General features: G+C 35.6%; 1 protein-coding gene across 4 annotated transcripts in view; it reads left to right on the top strand.

The window, feature by feature from the left end:
- E(z) (histone-lysine N-methyltransferase E(z)) overlaps positions 1–22,366 on the top strand; it is a 516,600-nt gene that overhangs the window by 186,491 nt on the left and 307,743 nt on the right. For all 4 annotated transcript variants that reach the window (XM_090413305.1, XM_090413314.1, XM_090413324.1 and 1 more), the window contains exon 6: positions 12,829–12,925. In XM_090413305.1, coding sequence (XP_090269431.1) covers positions 12,829–12,925 — 97 coding nt within the window. The remainder of the gene's footprint in view (positions 1–12,828; positions 12,926–22,366) is intronic.

Raw genomic sequence — 22,366 nt, 5'->3', positions numbered from 1 at the left:
TATCAATTTTATTATTATTACTACATGGAATCTGCATGGAGTCTGAAGACTCATCACAGGAGGCCCAAACTATCCTCACAGTACCTGTCATATCTTCTTGAATATGTTCATGGACAAAGGACTCAATAGACTTAACTCATTCCACTCATTCACCACTCTCCAGGTATTTAGTCCTGAAGCCTTTACAACTTAAACATCCACACTGCAAGTTTGAATCCTGTTGTGGGCATTGATTTTTGTTATTGTCATTAGGTGGGAGATGAATTTCATTCCCTAGTGTGAAACCACCACTCTGCTTACTTGGAGGTCTGAAGTAGCTTGAAAACAAAAGTTCTATGTTTGGTCTCAACAGCATTTCTAGACTATATAAAAAATAAATAAAAAAATACAAAAAAAATGTATAAAATCAATCAAATAGAAAAAAAAAATCCTTAGCCCACCCCCAGTACAAATGTGCTATAGGCTTACAAATAAACCTTTTGTGAATGGGAGCCAAATATTAAAAAAAAAATAAATAAAATAATAATGCAAAAATGTAAGACAGATTATTATAATAAACTGAAAATGTAGTGCTTAAAGCACTGCAGCATGAGAAACTGCATGGTAGAGGAATCAGCAATGCAGAGGAATTAGTCAAAGGTTGCCTAAAGGAAACTATATTCTGACTATATCCCTGGAGCTGGGAGAATTAATTGCATGGAAGTTAAATGGATAAATAACAGTTTAAAGCAGTTGCTACATAAGATACTGGATCCAGTATTGTGAGAAAAATAGTGAGGCTCCTGAGCACCATAAAGAGCAGGCTATGAGATGCCAGCCATGGTAAAGATTATGAAAGACATTAACTGAGAATTTTATCGTTGTGTAGAATGCAAAAGAAAGAATGAAGAATATTGTTAGTGAAAGCAGATGATAGAAAAGTGTTGAGTATAAAAAAATAGCTGAATTGTTAATTGGTTACTTTAGTAAGGTATATATTGGACAGATCAATTAGCTCTCTGGATGTTGGATAAGAACTGGATGAAAGAATAGAGATAGATGTGTTAGAAGTATTAAAACTGTTAAAAGAGCTTCACTCAAATGCAGCAGTTGGACCAGATAAGATATCAGCATGAGTGCTGAAGGAATGTTCAAAAGAGTTAGCAGTGTACCTGATCTGGGTGTTTGACTGAAGGAGATAATTGCAACAAGATACATTGTCCTTGTATAATTCTATTATACAAGGGTGTAGCTTAGACTGATGAAGTCATATCTTTAGTATGGTAATCAAGGTATTGGAAAAGCTGGTTAGGAACTGCTATCAATAGGGAGTATTGATGGAAAGGAAATCAAACTTGCAGAAGAACTGGAAAAGTACCATTGCACATATGTTTTTGCTGAAACAAAAAATACTAAAACAGGCAGAATCCTACTAAATGATAAATATAGGATGTTATATATGGGCAATAATGATCAAGACAACTTGTGTACATCTCTATGCTGGAAAATGGTGGTAGTAATAACTAGTCTGTATCCTAACAGAAATCCAACAGATCATGATCATCAAATTCCTGCCAGGTACCCTCAAGGGGTGTACAGGATATAATAGTACTACATGAAAAATTTACATCATTAACTTCCTATCTACAATTTTCCTCCAAATCAGTCTGTTACTTGTCAAGACTCCAACATTATCAGATCTTATATTTCTATCGTCTAAGGCACTTTGTACCGTATCAATCCACCTATATCTTGGTCTTCCTCTGGGTCGTTTTCCTGCCAACCTGGCAGAGAATACCACCATCAAATTCCTGACATGTATCCTCAATGTGTACAGGATATGATATTACTACATGAAAAATTTACATCATTACTAACTTCCTATCTACAATTTTCCTCCAAATCAGTCTGTTAATGTTCGCCCACCGATTAGAGATCCTTCGGCACGTCTGCGCATGTCAGAAAAAGGAGAATCCATTCCGATAATAGGGTAATCAGTCCGTATTGTGGGATAAGTTGTTTATTATTACAGGTCGGAAAATTAACTTCTCTTTTATGATTATTGTAGTTAACTATGTTGCTTGTATAACAGTTGGAAATTTTACCTATAAAGCATGTGATTTCGTGTGTTGGCGACCAATTCGTACGTCGTTTATTTCTTTCTCCTCTTCAGCATGAATCGACTATTCTTGGCAAGACACCAAGCAGAGACCTACAAACAGTGGGCGAACAATACTTGTCAAGACTCCAACATTATCAGATCTGATATTTCTATCGTCTAAGGCACAATCCACCTATATCTTGGTCTTCCTCTGGGTCATTTTCCTGCCAACCTGGCAGAGAACACTTGTTTTGCAATTCTTTCCTTGCCCATTCTGTTTAAGTGACCATACCACCTGAGATTAGCTCTGCTAATGCATTCCTGGATGCTGATGTTGTGCCCCCTTTCTTATAAATTCTTATATCGTTATATATCGCCGTTAAAAGTGATGTCTCTTCTACGTGGGTCACGTGGTATCTCTATCACACAAAGAAATAACCTCAGGGTAGAGCCAAAATTCAATGTGACTAGAGTCCTCAAACGTTACCTCTCTTAAAATCCCAAGAAATTTGTATTTTTAGACTGCGCCACTTGGAATTATTAGATTAAAGATAATAACTCAATCAAGAAGAAATGGAGCTAGCTGAGGAATTAGATAAGTACCAGATGGACATAATAGGGGTGACACTGAAACAAAAAAGACAAAAACTGGTGAGATCTTTCTGAGCAATAAATACAAAATGTTATATTCAGGCAATGACAATCAAGGAAAAGAAGGAGTAGCCATAGTATTCAACACAAAATACGAGGCTAATCTTCTTGAATGGCAGTCCGTCTCAAGTAGAGTAATGTGGGCAAATATGAGAATGGGGAACTGGACAATGAGACTTATTTGTGGTTATGGTCCCACAGAAGGTTCTACTAAGGTAGAAGTGGAGGAATTTTTTGAGGCTTTAGAAAAAGCAACTGACACAATGAAAAAGGAAAAGTTGGTCCTTGTTGGGGATCTAAATAGTAGAGTAGGAAATGATTGTGAGACATACAAAAATATTTTGGAAAAATTTGGAGAAAAGAGCAAAGCTAATAATAATGGCAAATATCTGTTGGATTTCTGCTCAGGACATGGACTGGTTATTACTAACACCATGTTCCAACATAAAAATGTGCACAAATTCACATGGAGAGAAGAGGCTAGGAATAAGAAAAGTCTCATTGACTATGTTATTGTTGATAGTGATGTTTTCTCCCTGGTGCAGGACACCAGAGTGTACAGAGGATTTGAAATTGTAAGTGATCACTATTTAGTCTTGAGCAGGATAAAATTGAATTTCATATTGAAAAGAATAACATGTAAGAAAGTTTTAAAGCGAATAAAAGTTGAGCAGCTCTCAGATGTGAACTGTAGACTAAAATACAGAAATATTATTGAAAAGAAAATGAAAGAGTTTGAGAACAGGAATCAAACCTTGGAGATTCAGTGGCAAACTCTGAAGGAAACATTGATTGATTCTGCCAGAGAGGCATGTGGTGAGGTTGTGTGCAAGGATAAAAAAATCAGAACTCCCTGGTGGACACAGGAAGTTAAAGAGGCAGTGAAGGAAAAGAAGAAAGCATATCAAAAGTTCCTGGCAAATAAGTCAGCTTTTACTCTTACAGAATACAGAGACAAATGTAAGAAAGCTAAACAGTGTGTAAAACTAGCTAAACAAAAGTCATGGGAGGACTTTGGCAAGAATATAGAAAATAAATATCAAGAAGGTGGCAAAATATTCTGGAGGTTGTTGAAGAAGCTTAGGAATGGAGGAAAGAGTGCTGTAAAAGGAATTAGAGATGATAAAGGTGAAATGAAAACAGGAGAAAAAGATATCCTTGAAGTATGGAGTAATTACTTTGAAAAACTGCTAAATGAAACAAGCAGTGATGACAGCACAGTGATAAAAACACTGACCAGGCATGCAGTCGGGAATACATATCCATACTTGAAGTAGAAAAAGCCATCAAAGGCTTGAAATGTGGAAAGGCAGCAGGAGTAGATGATATTCGACCAGAAATGCTGAAGTATGGTGGTATAAGAGTCTTACAGTGGCTGCACTGCATAGTTCAGAAAGCCTGGACAGAGGGACGAATTCCCGATGATTGGAGTAGAGCTCTCATAGTACCCATATATAAAAAGGGAAATAAAACTGAATGTGAGAATTACTGAGGTATTTCCCTACTGAGTGTTCCTGGCAAGATCTATGCAAGTATACTTGAGAAACGGTTGAGAAGAATTGTGGAAGAAAAGCTTGGTGAAGAACAAGCTGGATTCAGGCCAAATAGAGGCTGTCAGGATCAGATCTTCACGTTACGACAAATAGTCGAGAAAGCATGGGAATATAACAAAGATCTGTATTTAAGTTTTGTCGATTTGGAAAAGGCATATGACAAGGTGCCAAGAGAGAAGCTATTCAATATGCTGCAGTTATATGGTGTCAATGGGGCATTATATCAAGCAATACTTAGTCTTTATTTGAGTTGTGAGTCAGCAGTTAGAATTGAAGGAAGTACAGGAAGATGGTTTAATGTTAAATCTGGTGTGAGACAAGGATGTACATTATCCCCTCTGTTATTCATTATCTATATGGATCACATTTTGAAGGAATGTGGTATCAAACCTGATATCAAAATTGGAGATGTTAATGTCAGCTCTTTGCTTTATGCGGATGATGTTATACTTCTAAATAAATCCGCTACAAGTCTGCAAGATTCTCTGACTAAATTGAATAGCTGTTGTAATAGATATGGTATGAAGGTCAGCAATAAAAAGACAAAGACAATGAAAATAGGCAGAATCACTGAAAATGTCAACTGTGTTGTGAATGGAGAACCTGTGGAACAAGTAAAACATTTCAGCTACTTAGGCACAATTTTTACTGAAGATGGTAAACTAAATATAGAAATAGACAACAGAATCAGCAAAGCTGGTATCGTGGGAAGTCAATTGAATAAATTCATATGGAATAAGAAAGAAATTAGTCGGAACACTAAATTAGCTGTATACAAGACTGTGTTCAAACCAATTTTAACTTATGGATCTGAGAGCTGGGTCAGAAGTAAAACACTTGACCAAAGACTAGAGACCGCAGATATGAGAGTCCTGAGAAAGATTAGAGGCGTGAACAGATGGCATCAATGGCAATATCATATTAAAAATGAGGATATTAGGAAAGAACTTGACATTGTCAGCATCCAGGAATGCGTTAGCAGAGCTAATCTCAGATGGTATGGTCACTTAAATAGAATGGGAGAGGAAAGATTAGCAAAACAAGTGTTCTCTACCAGGTTGGCAGGAAAACGACCCAGAGGAAGACCAAGATATAGGTGGATTAATACGGTACAAAGTGCCTTAGACGATAGAAATATAAGATCTGATAATGTTGGAGTCTTGACAAGTAACAGACTGATTTGGAGGAAAATTGTAGATAGGAAGTTAGTAATGATGTAATTTTTTCATGTAGTACTGTCATATCCTGTACACCCCTTGAGGGTACATGGCAGGAATTTAATGATGATGATGATGATGATGAGAAGTAAGTTAGAAGATATACTCATGTGACCTAGGGTTGCAGTCATAGCCTTAACCTTACTCAATTAAATTCCTGCTCAGATTCGTAATAAGTTTCACAAGCGGTGCATCGAATTCTATACACAGAATCATATTTAGTTAATTTCAAGCAAGGTTTATTAGCTTCTAAAATTACATACATGAATAATCATCACTCTAAATAGACACATTCTAACAGGTATGATCTCTGAACATAATTTTCGTCAAGTAATTCACACACAAGTTAATAATTCTTAAACATCTAAATTGCTACTAAATTCCATTAATTAATTTCCACAGTAACAACTGGTAACTTTAAGCATTCTCCAACATACAAATATTCAGATTCACTTAATTACTATTCACTCATCACTTCCCATAGAACACACGTGCTATAGTTCTGACCTATAATTGTATCTAAATCCTTCACTAACAAAGGACACATATCATCACACACTCAGATTACATTCATATAAATAACAAACATCTCCACTCGGTGGTATCTCTAATTTTCTGCATCTGTTTCAGTCTATCTTCTGTTTCATTAGGACAATTCTTTGTTTCCCTCAGTCTACCCTGGATTAACTTCTTCATAGTAATTACCAGCCTAGATATCGGGTGCATGCTTCTGCTGACTTTTTAACGGCATGGTCTGCCGTTACTTTCCAGGAATCTAGGACAGGGTTACCCGTGGTAATATCGTCCTGGTCTAGAGATATCATTCGGCCATCCCCGAACCAGCACGAGGCTAAGCCTTCACTACTTGAGGAAATCCAAGAACTCCACACGATGAAAAAAACCAAGAGAGTGCGTCGGGGGTTCCTGACCCTTTTATATGCTTGCCCTATCGGGAAAAAAACAAAACTTCGCTGTTCATCCGGCACCTCGGTTTCTTGTCACATGACCTCACGACGTCTGTTCTCTCCTGCTTGTTTACCCCGCCAAGCACGCGACCGCTTGGGGCAACAGACTGCTTTTCCCCCCCAAACTTCGAGTTCTTTTTTATTTTTCTTTACAAGATATTCTTACATTGAATTTAATATCAACACAAAACCATCATCATCAAATTCTTGGCATGTACCCTTAAGGGGTGTACAGGATATGATAGCACTACATGAAAAAAATTACCTCATTACTAACTTCCTATCTACAATTTTCCTTCAAATCAGTCTGTTACTTGTCAAGACTCCAACATTATCAGATCTTATATTTCTATCGTCTAAGGCACTTTGTACCATATCAATCCACCTACATCTTGGTCTTCCTCTGGGTCGTTTTGCTGCCAACCTGGCAGAGAACACTTGTTTTGCTAATCTTTCTTCGCCCATTCTGTTTAAGTGACCATACCACCTGAGATTAGCTCTGCAAATGCATTCCTGGATGTTGACAATGTCAAGTTCTTTCCTAATATCCTCGTTTTTAATATGATATTGCCATTGATGCCATCTGTTCATGCCTATAATCTTTCTCAGAACTCTCATATCTGTGGTGTCTTTGGTCAAGTGGTTTACTTCTGACCCTTAAGTTAAAACTGGTTTGAACACTGTCTTGTATACTGCTAATTTAGTGTTCCGACTAATTTCTCTCTTATTCCATATGAATTTATTCGATTGACTTCCTACCATACCAGCTTTGCAGATTCTGTTTTCTATTTCTATATTTAATTTACGATCTTCAGTAAAAATCGTGCCTAAGTAGCTGAAATGTTTCACTTGTTCCACAGGTTCTCCATTCACAACACAGTTGACATTTTCAATGATTTTGCCTATTTTCATTGTCTTTGTCTTTTTATTGCTGACCTTCATACAATATCTATTACAACAGCTATTCAGTTTAGTCAGAGAATCTTGCAGACTTGTAGCAGATTTATTTAGAAGTATAACATCATCTGCATAAAGCAAAGAGCTGACATTAACATCTCCAATTTTGATATCATGTTTAATACCACTTTCCTTCATAATGTGATCCATAGATAATGAATAATAGAAGGGATAATGTACATCCTTCAATTCTAACTGCCGACTTACAACTGAAATACAGACTAAGTATTGCTGGATATAATGCCTCATTGACACCATATAACTGTAGTGTATTGAATAGCTTCTCTCTTGGCACCTTGTCATATGCCTTTTCCAGATCAACAAAACTTAAATACAGATCTTTGTATTATTCCCATGCTTTCTCGACTATTTGTCGTAAAGTGAAGATCTGATCCTGACAGCCTCTATTTGGCCTGAATCCAGCTTGTTCTTCACCAAGCTTTTCTTCCACAATTCTTCTCAACCGTTTCTCAAGTATGCTTGCATAGATCTTGGCAGGAACACTCAGTAGGTAAATATCTCTGTAATTCTCACATTCAGTTTTATTTCCCTTTTTATATATGGGTACTATTAAAGCTCTACTCTAATCATCGGGAATTCGTCCCTCTGTCCAGGCTTTCTGAACTATGTAGTGCAGCTACTGTAAGACTCTTATCCACCATACTTCAGCATTTCTGGTCGAATATCATCTACTCCTGCTGCCTTTCTGCATTTCAAGCCTTTGATAGCTTTTTCTACTTCAAATATGGATATGTATTCTTGACTGCATGCCTGGTCAGTGTTTTTTACCACTTGTCATCACTGTTTGTTTCATTTAGCAGTTTTTCAAAGTAATTACTCCATTCAAGGATATCTTTTTCTCCCGTTTTCATGTCACCTTTATCATCTCTAAGTCCTTTTACAATCTTCCCTCCATTCCTAAGCTTCTTCAACAACCTCCAGAATATTTTGGCACCTTCTTGATATTTATTTTCTATATTCTTGCCAAAGTCCTCCCATGACTTTTGTTTAGCTAGATTTACACAGTGTTTAGCATTCTTGCATTTGTCTCTGTATTCTCTAAGAGTACAAGCAGGAACTTTTGATATGCTTTCTTCTTTTCCTTCACTGCCTCTTTAACTTCCTGTGTCCACCATGGAGTTCTTATTTTTTTATCCTTGCAGACAACCTCACCACATGCCTCTTTGGCAGAATCAATCAATGTTTCCTTCAGAGTTTGCCACTGAATCTCCAAGGTTTGATTTCTGTTCTCAAACTCTTTCATTTTTTCTTCAATAATCTTTGTGTATTTTAGTCTACAATTCACATCTGAGAGCTGCTCAACTTTTATTCACTTTAAAACTTTCTTACATGTTATTCTTTTCAATATGAATTCAATTTTATCCTACTCAAGACTAAATGGTGATCACTTACAATTTCAAATCCTCTGTGCACTCTGGTGTCCTGCACCAGGGAGAAAACATCACTATCGAAAATAATATAGTCAAAGAGACTTTTCTTATTCCTTGCCTCTTCTCTCCATGTGAATTTGTGCACAATTTTATGTTGGAACATGGTGTTAGTAATAACCAGTCCATGTCCTGAGCAGAAATCCAACAGATTTTGGCGTTATTATTAGCTTTGCTCTTTTCTCCAAATTTTCCCAAAATATTTTTGTATGTCTGATAATCATTTCCTACTCTGCTATTTAGATCCCCAACAAGGACCAACTTTTCATTGTGTCAGTTGCTTTTTCTTAAGCCTCAAAAAATTCCTCCACTTCTACCTTAGCAGAACCTTCTGTGGGACCATAGGCACAAATAAGTCTCATTGTCCAGTTCCCCATTCTCATATTTACTCACATTACTCTACTTGAGACTGACTGCCATTCAAGAAGATTAGCCTCGTATTTTGTGTTGAATACTATGGCTACTCCTTTTCCTTGATTGTCATTGCCTGAATATAACATTTTGTATTTATTGCTCAGAAAGATCTCACCAGTTTTTGTCTTTTTAGTTTCAGTCACCCCTATTATGTCGATCTGGTACTTATCTAATTCCTCAGCTAGCTCCATTTCTTTGCTCCATTGATAGTACCGATCTTTAACTCTGGTGATGTTGAGTTGGGGTTTGTTTTCAGATTTGTTCCAGTAGCTGACTTTTCGCTGTTCGCCCTGGTTTCCTGGCGAAAACAACAGGGCCTTGTTTAACCGGGCGACGCCCCAGCCAGCATGAAATTTTGTCATGTCGTACCATCATTTTTTATTTTGGTTTAACCAATAAGAATACAATTTTGGTCGGCTAAATCCCAAATTGCCAGCCCATCCTTATTCGTTCAGTATCCAGGTAGATACCCCAACAGGGTGCACCACGAGAAGGTGAGGATTGCACATTGGGTCAGAAGCCCTGGTCGGTTCTCTGCATTCCTTTAAAGGCTATGTGGAGGTTAATTTACACTTTATCTCTGGCAACTATGCTTTATACATATTTATCTAAATTCCCTTTTTTTTTTTATTATAAAATCCTCCTTGAGCTGATTAATTATCTCTTTCTTCTTAAATTAATGTATTCAATATTTTCTAAAAATTTCACAACGATACCTACTTAGAAACAAGCATGCTTACTTAATTATTTTCCAGGGTTTTTACTTTGCTCGTTATACCATGATAAGTGGAAATTTAACATTCAAAACTTATCAGGGTATAACAAAGGTTCCCCATTTAAATAAAAAAATTTTTTTTGCCAAGTTTTCCTCTTTTCATATCCAGGGAGATTTTCGGTCAACTTCTTAGGTTCTTTACCCCCTCCCCCCCTACTCTGTAATGTGAAAATTCCCTTTATTTTTTTTATAAAAGAACTGTGTGCACCCAGTGTTTTTGTTTAAATAAGAAGGCAGGTTTTGCATTCCATTTTACTGCCTGTCCTATTCAAATTTTTTTTTCCTCTCCTATTTATTTATTTTTTTTTTTAACTGCCTCTCCTATTCTTTCTAACTGCCTCTCCTTTACAAATTTTTTTTTTTACTGCCTCTCCTATTTAATTTTAACTGCCTCTCCTTCCCCTTTTAACTGCATCTCCTATTCAATTTTTAACTGCCTCTCCTTTTCAAATTTTTTTTTTTTGCTACGTATGTTGCCCTGTCCTCGAGTCATACACTAGTTTTCTTTTAAAGGGGGTGGGGTTTCCTGAGGATTGAGGAAACACTTGTTGTGGGTTAATGTACAAAAAACTCATTATCATTCATACCTGACTCACTACTTGTGATAGACATGCCTGCTATCTAAGTTAACAAACTCTAACATATAACTTTTGCTTGAAAAAAAATTTTCAAGCAAAGGTTATATGCCCTTTTTATATATGAGTACTATGAGAGCTCTACTCCAATCATTGGGAATTCGTCCCTCTGTCCAGGACTATCAAGTATGGATATGTATTCCTGACTGTATACCTGTTGAGTTTTTTTTACCACTGCTCTATTACCACTTGTTTCATTTATCAATTTTTCGAAGTGATTACTCCATACTTCAAGGATATCTTTTTCTCCTGTTTTCATGTAACCTTTATCATCTCTAACTCCTTTTACAGCACTCTTTCCTCCATTTCTAAGCTTCTTCAACAACCTCCAGAATATTTTGCCACCTTCTTGATATTTATTTTCTGCCAAAGTCCTCCCATGACTTTTGTTTATCTAGTTTTTCACAGTTTTTAGCTTTCTTACATTTATCTCTGTATTCTCTAAGAGCACAAGTTGACTTATTTGCCAGGAACTTTTGATATGCTTTCTTCTTTTCTTTGACTGTCTGTTTAACTTCCTGTGTCCACCATGGAGTTCTGATTTTTCTATCCTTGCAGACAACCGCACCACATGCATCTCTGGCTGAATCAATCAGTGTTTTCTTCAAGGTTTGGTTGCTGTTCTCAAACTCTTTCATTTTTTCTTGAATAATGTTTGTATATTTTAGTCTACAGTTCACATTTGAGAGCTGCTCAACTTTTATTCTCTTTAAAACTTTTTTACATGTTATTCTTTTCAAAATGAAATTCAATTTTATCCTGCTCAAGACTAAATAGTGATCACTTCCAATTTCAAATCCTGTGTACACTCTGGTGTCCTGCACCAGGGAGAAAACATCACATCACTATCAACAATAACGTAGTAAATGAGACTTCTTATTCCTTGCCTCTTCTCTCCATGTGAATTTGTGTACATTTTTATGCTGGAACATGGTGTTAGTAATAACCAGTCCATGTTCTGAGCAGAAATCCAACAGATATTTGCTATTATTATTAGCTTTGCTCTTTTCTCCAAATTTTCCCAAAATATTTTTGTATGTCTGACAATCATTTCCTACTCTGCTATTTAGATCCCAAGGACCAACTTTTCCTTTTTCATTGTGTCAGTTGCTTTTTCTAAAGCATCAAAAATTCCTCCACTTCTACCTTAGTAGAACCTTGTGTGGGACCATAGGCACAAATATCTCATTGTCCATTTCCCCGTTCTGATATTTGCCCCCATCACTCTACTTGAGGCTGCTTGCCATTCAAGAAGATTAGCCTCGGATTTAGTGTTGAATACTACGGGCAACTCCTTTTCCTTGATTGTCATTGCCTGAATATAACATTTTGTATTTATTGCTCAGAAAGATCTCGCCAGTTTTTGTCTTGTTTGTTACAGTCACTCCTATTATGTCGATCTGGTACTTATCTAATTCCTCAGCTAGCTCCATTTCTTTGCCATTCAGGCTTCTTATGTTAATACTACCTATCTTTAACTCTGGTGATGTTGAGTTGAGGTATTTTTCAGATTTGTTCCAGTAGCTTACTTTTCGCTGTTCGCCTTGGTTCCCTGGCGAAAACAATTGGGGCCTTGTTTAACATGGCGATGCCCCAGCCGACATGAAATTTTGTGATGTTGTACTATCATTTTGTATTTAGGTTTAAGCCAGTAAGAATGCAATTTCGTTGTCTAAATCCCAAATTGGTAGCCCATCCTCATTCGTTCAGTATACTGGTAGATACCTAACAGGGTGCATCATGGGAAGGTGAGGATTGGACATTAGGTCAGAAGCCCTGGTCAGTTCTGCGCATTCCTTTAAAGGCTATGTGGAGGTCATCTCTCAGTTATACAGCTTTGACCCTTAAGCATCCAGCAGATACTTATTACTATTATTATCAGTCAGCCTTACCCTTTTCTTCAAATTTTGCCAAAACATTTCTATACACCTAGGATTCTGCTTTGCTGGTTAGATCTCCAACAAGGACTAGCTTTTCAGTTTTCTTTTATGTCACATGCCTTTCTCTAATGACTTGAAAAATTCTTCTACTTATCCTTTTGCAAGACATCTTAAAAGCAAGTCTATTAACCCTTTACTTTGTTACTGTGTTAAATATTGCAAAAAAATAATATATTTTTCTCTTTTCATTTAGGTGATAAACTAAATTCTGCAGTTCCAGCTGATATAATTTTTTCAGCCATCTCATCAGTTTTTCCTGATAAAGGGACACCAGATGAATTGAAAGAAAAGTAAGTTTTACTCCTTCCAAAAATTGATTAATCATTCTATTTATTTAAAACAAATCAAGATTAGTTTCTCTGCTAATGATTATGAATTTATTTTTCTCATTAATCATTTATGTTTTCTCATGTTGTCTAATTGCATAGAAATGTAAGTTATGTAAGCAAGCATGCTTTCCATGCTTTCTTATTCTTTATTGCTTTTTCAGTCTTGCTTGCCCATCCAGTATTTTTCTTTGTTCTTCCATTCTGCAAAACGTGACTTTTTTATTCTTTTTTTTTTTTTTAGTCTTCATGTTGGACATTTTTGGTACTTTATTTCCTTTCATTGTGAGTATATGGCCTATTTATTTCTGCCTTATCTGAATCTTCTCTAGTTTTACATCATGCTCTTTATATGACTTATGTTATTTGACCAAAATATTCTTTTCAGATACCTTATGATTTTGTAAGTTTGAAATAATTCAACTGCCTGTTTACAGTCTTTTTCTCGAAGAAGGTTTTAGTAATTTGGCCCAGTAAAAATACCCTGTTTTATTTTTATTTTGAAACTTTTCCTTTAAATGCTATGCAATGCATTTTCATATGTCTATTTAACTTAACCTATTCACATCAACTGAACACTTCATTTTACTCTGTACTTATTTGCTGAGTGGAACAGAACAAATTGTGGTATATTTGTGGTACAACTGTTACAGCTGAAATTAAGACCAGAATGGGAAATGAATGGAGAAAAAAATCTAGTAATGGAGGGGAATTTCTACAGAGCTGATAGAATTGTGCATGATCCTGTATTTAATCACATATACATCTGTAGTACATTTCAGATGCAAAATTCCATAATCATTGTGTTTTGACCTCTTGAAATAGTCAAGTTGTGATTCCTTTTTAATGAATTAATGGCTCTGTAGCATAGTTTGAAGAATCAAACCCAAGTCTTCCCCTTTGATTGGAAAGACTGAGTTTGATTCTTGTCATATGTGAGGAATTTTTGTATGGGCTTCTTAAATTAAAGCTGAGTTAACTGGTTTCATACAGAGGTAGCATGGTTTTCACCCAGAAACTAGATTTTTCCCCTAACAAAACAGGCACTGAAGATTGTCATTATGTATTGTTGTAGACAGTGGATCGTATAGTGTAGAATAGCTTCCTGCTATGAGTATTGTACTCCATGGATGTGTCATGTAATAAACACATAGGTTTTATTTTATTTTTGACTTTGAAATGTTTACAGGTGGTAATTTAGAAGTGTCAAGAATATTTGCAGAGGTTGCAGCAGTACATTCACATAAGGACTCTTCCTCAGAATGATAGTATAATCTTAGCTCTTGATAAACCATTAATTTTGCCCTTAATAAGCCCAAAACAGGACAAATTAATTAACTATTCATCTGTTGGCATTGAAGGTGTAGAGGATTTGTGCTGTTTTCATAAAAGATTCTAAGGAATCATGAGTTTTATGAAATATGGCTACAACATATTTCACTTCACTTCTTCTCAGGGATCATTATACTTATCATACTTATAACCCATCACAAGTGAGTGGGTTATAAGTATGATAGCCCTTTATATCACAAGTGAATAAACTTAATCAAATACTTGACAACAATGCTTCTTTGAATGCTGACATTTTCAAGAGATTAAGGATTTTTTATGCAAGAATACCTAGGATGTATGGACTCACAAAAATACATAAAATAGGTATTCATTTGCACCGAGTGGTCTATTGTATTGGCTGCTTCACTTATAAGCTCTCAAAATTTTTATCTAACCCCTCTCACTAATCTTATAATGAAACACCATCATATTTAAAGAATATTTCCAATTTCATTTTTGAAGTGAAAACTCATAAGTTTTGATGATGATTTTCTGTCAGATAGTCTTCATTTAGTTGTCTTTACCTTTCATGGAAAGAAAGATGTGCTCTACAAACATTGACAGTTCCTCCTTTGGTTCCTCTCTGTCTTAACATTTAACTATTTCATAGATCATTTTGAAGAATGATGCTTCATTATTATTACTTCCTGCCTCTCCATTTGGTTCTGTTATGTTGATCATGTGTTTTCTTTGTGACTATATTCTCCTGGGGAATTAAATATATTTGTAATCAAAATTAAGTCTTGAACTTAGGATTAGGATAGACAGCTAGAGTAGATATTTAACTAGAAAAAGTTCTACAGAGGAAGCATTGCATTATTCAGAACACCTGGTTATAAGGTTGAATTCTGCATGAATGAATCAGAAATCTCATAATATCCATTTATAAAAAGGAAAATAAAACTAAATGTTTGAGCTAAGAATTCCTACTGAGTGTTCCATGTAAGATTTATGAAAGCATACCTGAGACTGAAAAAAAAATTGTGGAAGAGAAACTTAGAACAAGCTTATATATAACAAGGATCCATATTTGAATTGTGTAAATCAAAAAGGCATATGAGAAGGTACCAAGAGAAATGCTGTTCAAAAGACTATAATTATATGTTATAAACAGAACATTATCTTAAGCAATATATAGTTTTTTTTGAGTTGTAAATTGGAGATACAGGAAAACAGTTTGATGTAAAATCAGGTGTGAGACAAGAGAGCACACCACATCCACTGTTATTCATCATCTATATGGATCGCATTATGAAGGAATGTGACAAGCATGATTTCAAAATTATATCTGTTAAGCTCTGTTCTTTACTTTATGCAAATAATCTTACATCTTAAATCCAGCGCAAGTCTGCAGGATTCCTTTTCTAAATAGAATAACTGCTGTAACAAATTTGGTATAAATATCAGTAATAAAAAGGCAGATTAAAAATAAGCAGGAATATTGACCACATCAACTACATCCTGAGTGGGGATCCTATGAAACAGTAAAACAAATATTTTGTTTCACAATTTTTAGCGAAAATGGCATATTAAATATGATTGGTTAGCTATTTTTGATTTTTATGGCACAAAGGCATCAAAGGTCATACTTTGCCAGGACACAGGTTGCAGCAGTACAGATGGCAAATGGTTAGTAGAACAATCAAAAACATCATGCTCCTGGTGGGATTCAAACCCGCTGTTTCTTGGCCGGAGAACAGATATGCTAACCACTCGGCCAACCAGGCCAGCTTAAATATGGAAATAGACAACAGAATAAGTATAGTTAGTATGGTGGGGAGTTACCTAAATATATATCTGTGAAATGAGAGAGAAATTAGCTAAATGATTAAATGAGCTGTATACAAAACAGTCTTCAAAACCAGTTTTAAGTTATGGACCTTAGGGCTGGGTTAGAAATAGTTGATCTCAGAGTAGAGACCACAGGTATAAGAGTCTGAAAACAGTAGGTGAGTAAATAGATGGCATCAATTCCTTGATGTTATTAGCATTCAGGAATGGGAGCAGAGCTGATCTCAGGTGGAATGGGCACTTAAACAGAGCGTAGGTGGAAAGATTAACAGAGCAGATGTTTAACGGCAGAAAAACAAGATCTAGGTGAATCGATGCAGTTAGAAGTGTCTTAGAAGATTGAAATATAACATCTGACAATATTGGAGTCCTGACAGGTAATAGACTAATTTGGAGGAAAGTAGTCAATATGAAGTTAATAATAATGTAAACCTTTCATGTAGTGTTGTCATAGTATTCTGCAAAATCTTTTGAGATAAATATAAGGAATTTGATATTCTGGAATCAAATTTATGTTGAAAAGAAAATATGGGAGTCCTTTTATTCCTTGATTCACCTGTAAAAATGAAAAGTTTACTGTGTTTTTAGCTTTTCTGTTTATAGGAAAACTACTATGTTTACTAAAAAAAAAAAAAAAACATTCTTCATGATTCCATTCATCAGCCATCTCAACATGATATACTGAATGGTTATTTTCAATCCAAATTGCAATAACAGATCTTGGATAATTATTGTACTAGTAGCATTTTTATCAGATATCAAGAAAATATCCATTTCTACTCTGTCTTCTCAGAATAAAAAAAAAAAAAAAAAAATCAACTAACTCCTTTTATTCCCTAATAGGAAGTAGGCGAGGCCTTTTATACCCTATCTAGCTTTTGGAGACTGAGTGGGCAGTTCAATCTCCACCAGTAGCCAATCAGAGATAGCTGGCCCATGTCTATCACTAATTATAGCAGCCACCAATGAAGAGGCCTGCAAACAAGTGCTACCATCTCTTGGTACCTAGCCCTAACAAGATATGTCACTGTCTGAAATAATGTGGGTACTACGGTCGATTTTCTTGATTTTACGGGAAGAAAAACCCGAGTTTCCGGGAGGAAAAACCTGCTTGCCTGTGCCAGAGATTGACTAACTCGGGAACCGGTCGAAGATAGGTTTAGAAAAAGTTCCTCCAGTCAGCGACTAGACTAGAACCTAGGGCTAACTTCAAGTGGCCAAGCATCACTTCCACTGAGCTACACAGGCCTTGTCTTCTCAGAATGTATATCTAAAAAAAAATTTGATTTCCAAATCATCTACAAGCCAAGCCAGTTAACAGTGTCTTTTATTCTTTCTTATAATAAAAATAAATTTCCTCTCAACATGGAGTTTTTATTAGCCATAGGATTCTTTGGAACAAAACAAAAATCCTCCATAGCATTTATTTCACATTTGACTTTTCAAACATGTGAAATCCTTTCCACTCACTCTAATTTGAACTACAGTGATTGTTTAAATATGTCAAAATTCTGGGAAATTGTGTTCTTAGACTCCTACTAGGAATGCCTATTTGTCAAAACTGTGTAACTGGGAAGAGACCTTCACGTACCTTTTTAAGGAATATGGAGAAACGACTAGGGCTTCTTACCTAATGTCCAGTTCTCACTTTCTCGTGGTGCACCCTGTTAGTTATCTACCTGGATACTGAATGCATGAGGTTGACTGGCAATTTGGAATTTAGCCAACCAAATTGTAATCTTATTGGCTTAAACTGCAATGTAAAATGATGGTACAACATTACAGAATTTCATGCTGGCAGGGGCGTTGTCCAGTTAACAAGGCCCCTGGCATTTTCATCAGGGAACCAGGGCAAACAGCAAGAAGTCATCTACTGGAACAAATCCCAGAACATGTCCCAACAACAACACAGTTCAAGATTGGTACTATTAACAGAAGAAGCCTCAATGGAAAAGTGATGGAACTAGCAGAAGAATTGGATAAGTACCACATCAACATAATAGGCATGACTGAAACAAAGAAGACAAAAACAGGTGACATCTTTCTAAGCACAAAATGTCACTGCCTGAACATTATATTTAGATCAGTAACAATCAGACAAAAGAGGGAGTACTTATGGTATTCAACACTAAATATGAAGATAATTTTCTTAAATGGCAGGCAATATCAAGTAGACTGATGTGGGTAAATATCAGAATGGGGAACTGGACAATGAGACTTATTTTGCTTATGGCCTCAAAGAAAGTTCTTACAAGGAAGAAAGGGAGGAATTTTTTGAGGCATTAGAGAAGGCAGGTGGCTCAATGAAAAAGGAAAAGTAGGTCCTTGTTGGAGATTTAAACAGCATACTAGGAAATGATTACCAAACATATCAGAATGTTTTGGGAAAATTTGAAGAAAAGAGCTAAGCTAATGAACAGTAGAAAGTACCTGCTAGATTTCTGCTCGGGGGGGGGGGTGCGCATGGACTAGTTATTACTAACACCATGTTTCAACATAAAACTCTGCACAAATTGACATGCAGAGAAGATGCAAGATATAAGAAAAGTCTTAATGACTATATGTTATAGTAATAGCAATGTTTTCTCACTAATTCAAGACACAAGAGTATATGGATGATTTGAAATAAGAAGTGATCACTATCTGGTTTTGAGCAGGATAAAATTGAATTTCATATTGAAAAGAAGATTGTATAAGAAAGTTTTAAATGAATCAAAGTGGAGCAGCTTTCAGAAGTAAACGGTAGACTTAAATACACGAATATCATTGAAGAAAAAAAGAAAGAATTTGAAAACAAGAACCTAATCTTAGAGATTTAATGAGAAACTCCTGAAGAAAACATTGATTGATTCAACCAGACAATCATGTGGTGAGGTTGTCTGTAAGGATAGAAAAATTGGAACCCATAGTAGACTCGGAAGTTAAAGAAGCAAACAAGGAAAAGAAGAAAACATATTGAAAGTTTGTGGCAAGTAAGTCAGCTTGTGCTTTTAGAGAATACAGAGAAGAAAAATGTAAGAAAGCAAAGCACTGTAAAACTAGCTAAACAAAATAAATAGGAACACTTTGATAAGAACATAGAAAATAAATATCAGGAAAGCGGCAAAATATTCTGGAGTCTATTGAAAAAGCTTGGAAATGTTAGAAAAAAGTACTGTAAAAGGAATCAGTGATGGTAAAGGTGACATGAAAACTGAATATATTCTAGATGTATGGAGTAATTATTTCCAAAAGCTGCTAAATGAAACAAGCAGTTTCAGCATGATGGTTAGAAAACTCCCAACAGAAATACAGTCAGGAATATCTATACTCAAAGTAGAAAAGGTCATCAAAAACCTGAAATGCAGAAAGGCAGCTGGAGAAGATAAAATTTGGCCAAAAATGCCCAGATAGGGAAGTATAAAAGTTCTATGGTGTTTATGTTGCATAATTCAGAAGAGATAGTCAGAAGTTCTAATTTCATATGATTGGAGGAGAACTCTCATAGAACCCATCTATAAAACGGGAAATAAAACTGATTGCGAGAATTACAGAGGTATTTCCCTATTGAGTGATCTAGTAAGATTTATGCAAGTATACTTGAGAAATGGCTAAGAAAAATTGTGGCAGGGAAGCTTGGTGAAGAACAATCTGGATTTGGTCTAAATAGAGGTTGTTAGGATCTGATTTTCTCTTTAAGACAAATAGTTGAGAAATACTGGGAATATAACATGGATTTGTATTTGAATTTTGTTGATTCGTAAAAGACACATCACAAGGTGCCAAGAGGAAAGCTCTTCAAAACGCTCCAGTTATATGGTATAAATGAGACATTATATCAAGCAATACATAGTCTCTGTTTAAGCTGTAAGTCAGCATTCATTCTAATTCACTATTAGAGTTGAGGAGGTACAGGAAGATGGTTTGAGATAAAAGCAAGTGTGTTACAAGGGTCCACATTATCTCCACTGTTGTTCATTATCTGTATGGATCACATTATGAAGGAAAGTGGTATTAAATCTGATATTAAAATTGGTGATGTTAATCGTAGCTCTTTACTTTATCCAGATGATGTTATACTTCTGAATAAATCCAGTATAAGTCTGCAAGATTTCCTGACTCAATTATATAACTGTTCTAATAAATTTGCTATGAAAATCAGAAATAAAAAGACAAAGATAATGAAATAACAACTGTATCCTGAATGGTGACTCATAGAACAGTAAAACATTTCAGCTATTTAGATAATTTTTAGTGAAGATGGTAAATTAAATATGGATATAAACAACAGAATTAGTAAAACTGGCATTCTAGGAAGTCAGCTGAATAAATTTATATGGAAGAAGAAAGAATTAGTCAAAATACTAAATTAACTGTATACAAGACAGTATTCAAACCAAATTTAATTTATGCATCTGAGAACTGGGTTAGAAATAAAACACTTGATCAAAGACTGAAGACCTCTGATATGAGAGTTCTGAGAAAGATTAGTGGAGTAAACAGATGGCATCAATGGCAGTATCACATTAAAATGAGATATTAGAAAAAAACGTGCCATTGTTAGCATTCAGGAATGTGTTAGCAGAGCTAATCTCAGGTGGTAAGGTCACTTAAACATAATTTGAAGAGGAAAGATTAGCAGAACGTGTGTTCTTTGCCTGGTTGGCAGGAAGAAGGCCAAGATCTAGATGGATTGATACAGTAACAAGCACCTTAAAAGACAGAAATATACGATCTGATAATATTGGAGTATCAACAGATAACAGATTAATTTGGAAGAAAATTGTTGATCAGAAAAGATAACCATCCTTTCTTCAACATACCCTGCTCGTGCGGCTTGAATTATATCGGCCAGACTTCAAGGAACCTTGAAATTAGGCAAAAAGAACACATTGGTGACGTCAATGATAACAGAGAAGAAAAATCGCGGTTAGCTTTTCACTTCTCAAGAACGAACCATGTCATAGACTGAGATAGAAGCACAATTCCTTATATAGAGGAGGACTTCCGCTCCCAATTTATTAATGAAGCCACAGCAGTTGCCCGCTGTACACAAAACCTTAACAGGAACCAAGGACTAATCTTTCCCGTGATCTGGAAGACCCTTATTAGATCTCTTAACTCACCAGAACTGAATTACAGTGCCAACCATAGAACGTTCCTAAATAACAAGTGAGATCATGCATGCTCAATGCATGTTTTGTTTGCACTATGTTCTTTTGTCTAATATAATTTGAATTGGTTGATTATAGTTTGTAACAGTTTTTTACTTTTTAGTGCCTTACATCAGTTATGTACCCTGAAGCTGCTAACAGCCTTAGTTGGTGAAGCATAGTTGTTTATTATATGTACTTGATCAATATAGTCCCATTAGAAGTCTTTTTATTGTTGATCAGAAGTTAGTAATGGTGTAACATTTTCATGTAGTACCATCATAATTATCCTGTATACCACCTGATTGTACATATCTGGAATTTGATAATGATGAAATAAAAACCTCCATAGCTCAGTCAGTATAGATGAAGCTCTTTGGTCAGAAAGACCTGGGTTCGATTCCCATCCATGAAGTGAGGAAGCTTTATATGGCTTCTTTTGACTAAAGTTGAGTTATCTGTTCTCCTACAGAAGTAAATAGTTTTTTTCACCAGAAACTCGGGGGTTTTCTGTCCCCCAAAACAAGCAAACTGGCCCCGTGAACACACATGGATTTACAGCCATGAATACTCATGGCAGTATGTGGAAGAGAGAGGGTCCTCACTACATGTCATTACACCTGTAGTCAACCATGAGTCATATCATGGTAGCCAACCTCTTAGATAAATGAAACATTAAGGGAAGTGATGAAATAAGACAGAACCGTGTTTTGTAACATTGAAGTTCATGAGTTTATTTGTGCTCTACTGAAGAATAGCAAGGAGATCATAGTTTAAGACATTGGTTATTGAAGATCGAAAAGCTTGAAATCATACACTAAAATTTAATGAGTTTTTCCAAACATATCATGTCATGTGTCCAAAGGTGTGTAGTGATGGCTATAAGATCTACTCTGGATTGAGAGAGTTCAGAATCCATATTGCTGGTCATGAATTAATTTGTAGGTTTCAAGATGGAGGAAATTGTTATTACATAAGGAAGGTGATATTGACCCCATAAGAGAACAGAAGACGTAACTACCATTGGAGCAGGGGGGGAAAGTTATGCTGGTCTCTCTCTCTCTCTCTCTCTCAGACTGTCTTGGTATGCTTGTTGGAGAACATTCTTGAATTATAGAAAAGAAACAAAAAAAATACATGTGGCATTTTA

The sequence above is a fragment of the Typopeltis vanoorti genome, chromosome 2, assembly GCF_054136105.1.
Source record: "Typopeltis vanoorti isolate ZY-2024b chromosome 2, IOZ_Tvanoo_1.0, whole genome shotgun sequence".
Classification (NCBI taxonomy): Eukaryota; Metazoa; Arthropoda; class Arachnida; order Uropygi; family Thelyphonidae; genus Typopeltis; species Typopeltis vanoorti.
The sequence above is the reverse complement of the archived record's forward strand: the minus strand, read 5'-3'. Positions and strand labels throughout refer to the sequence as shown.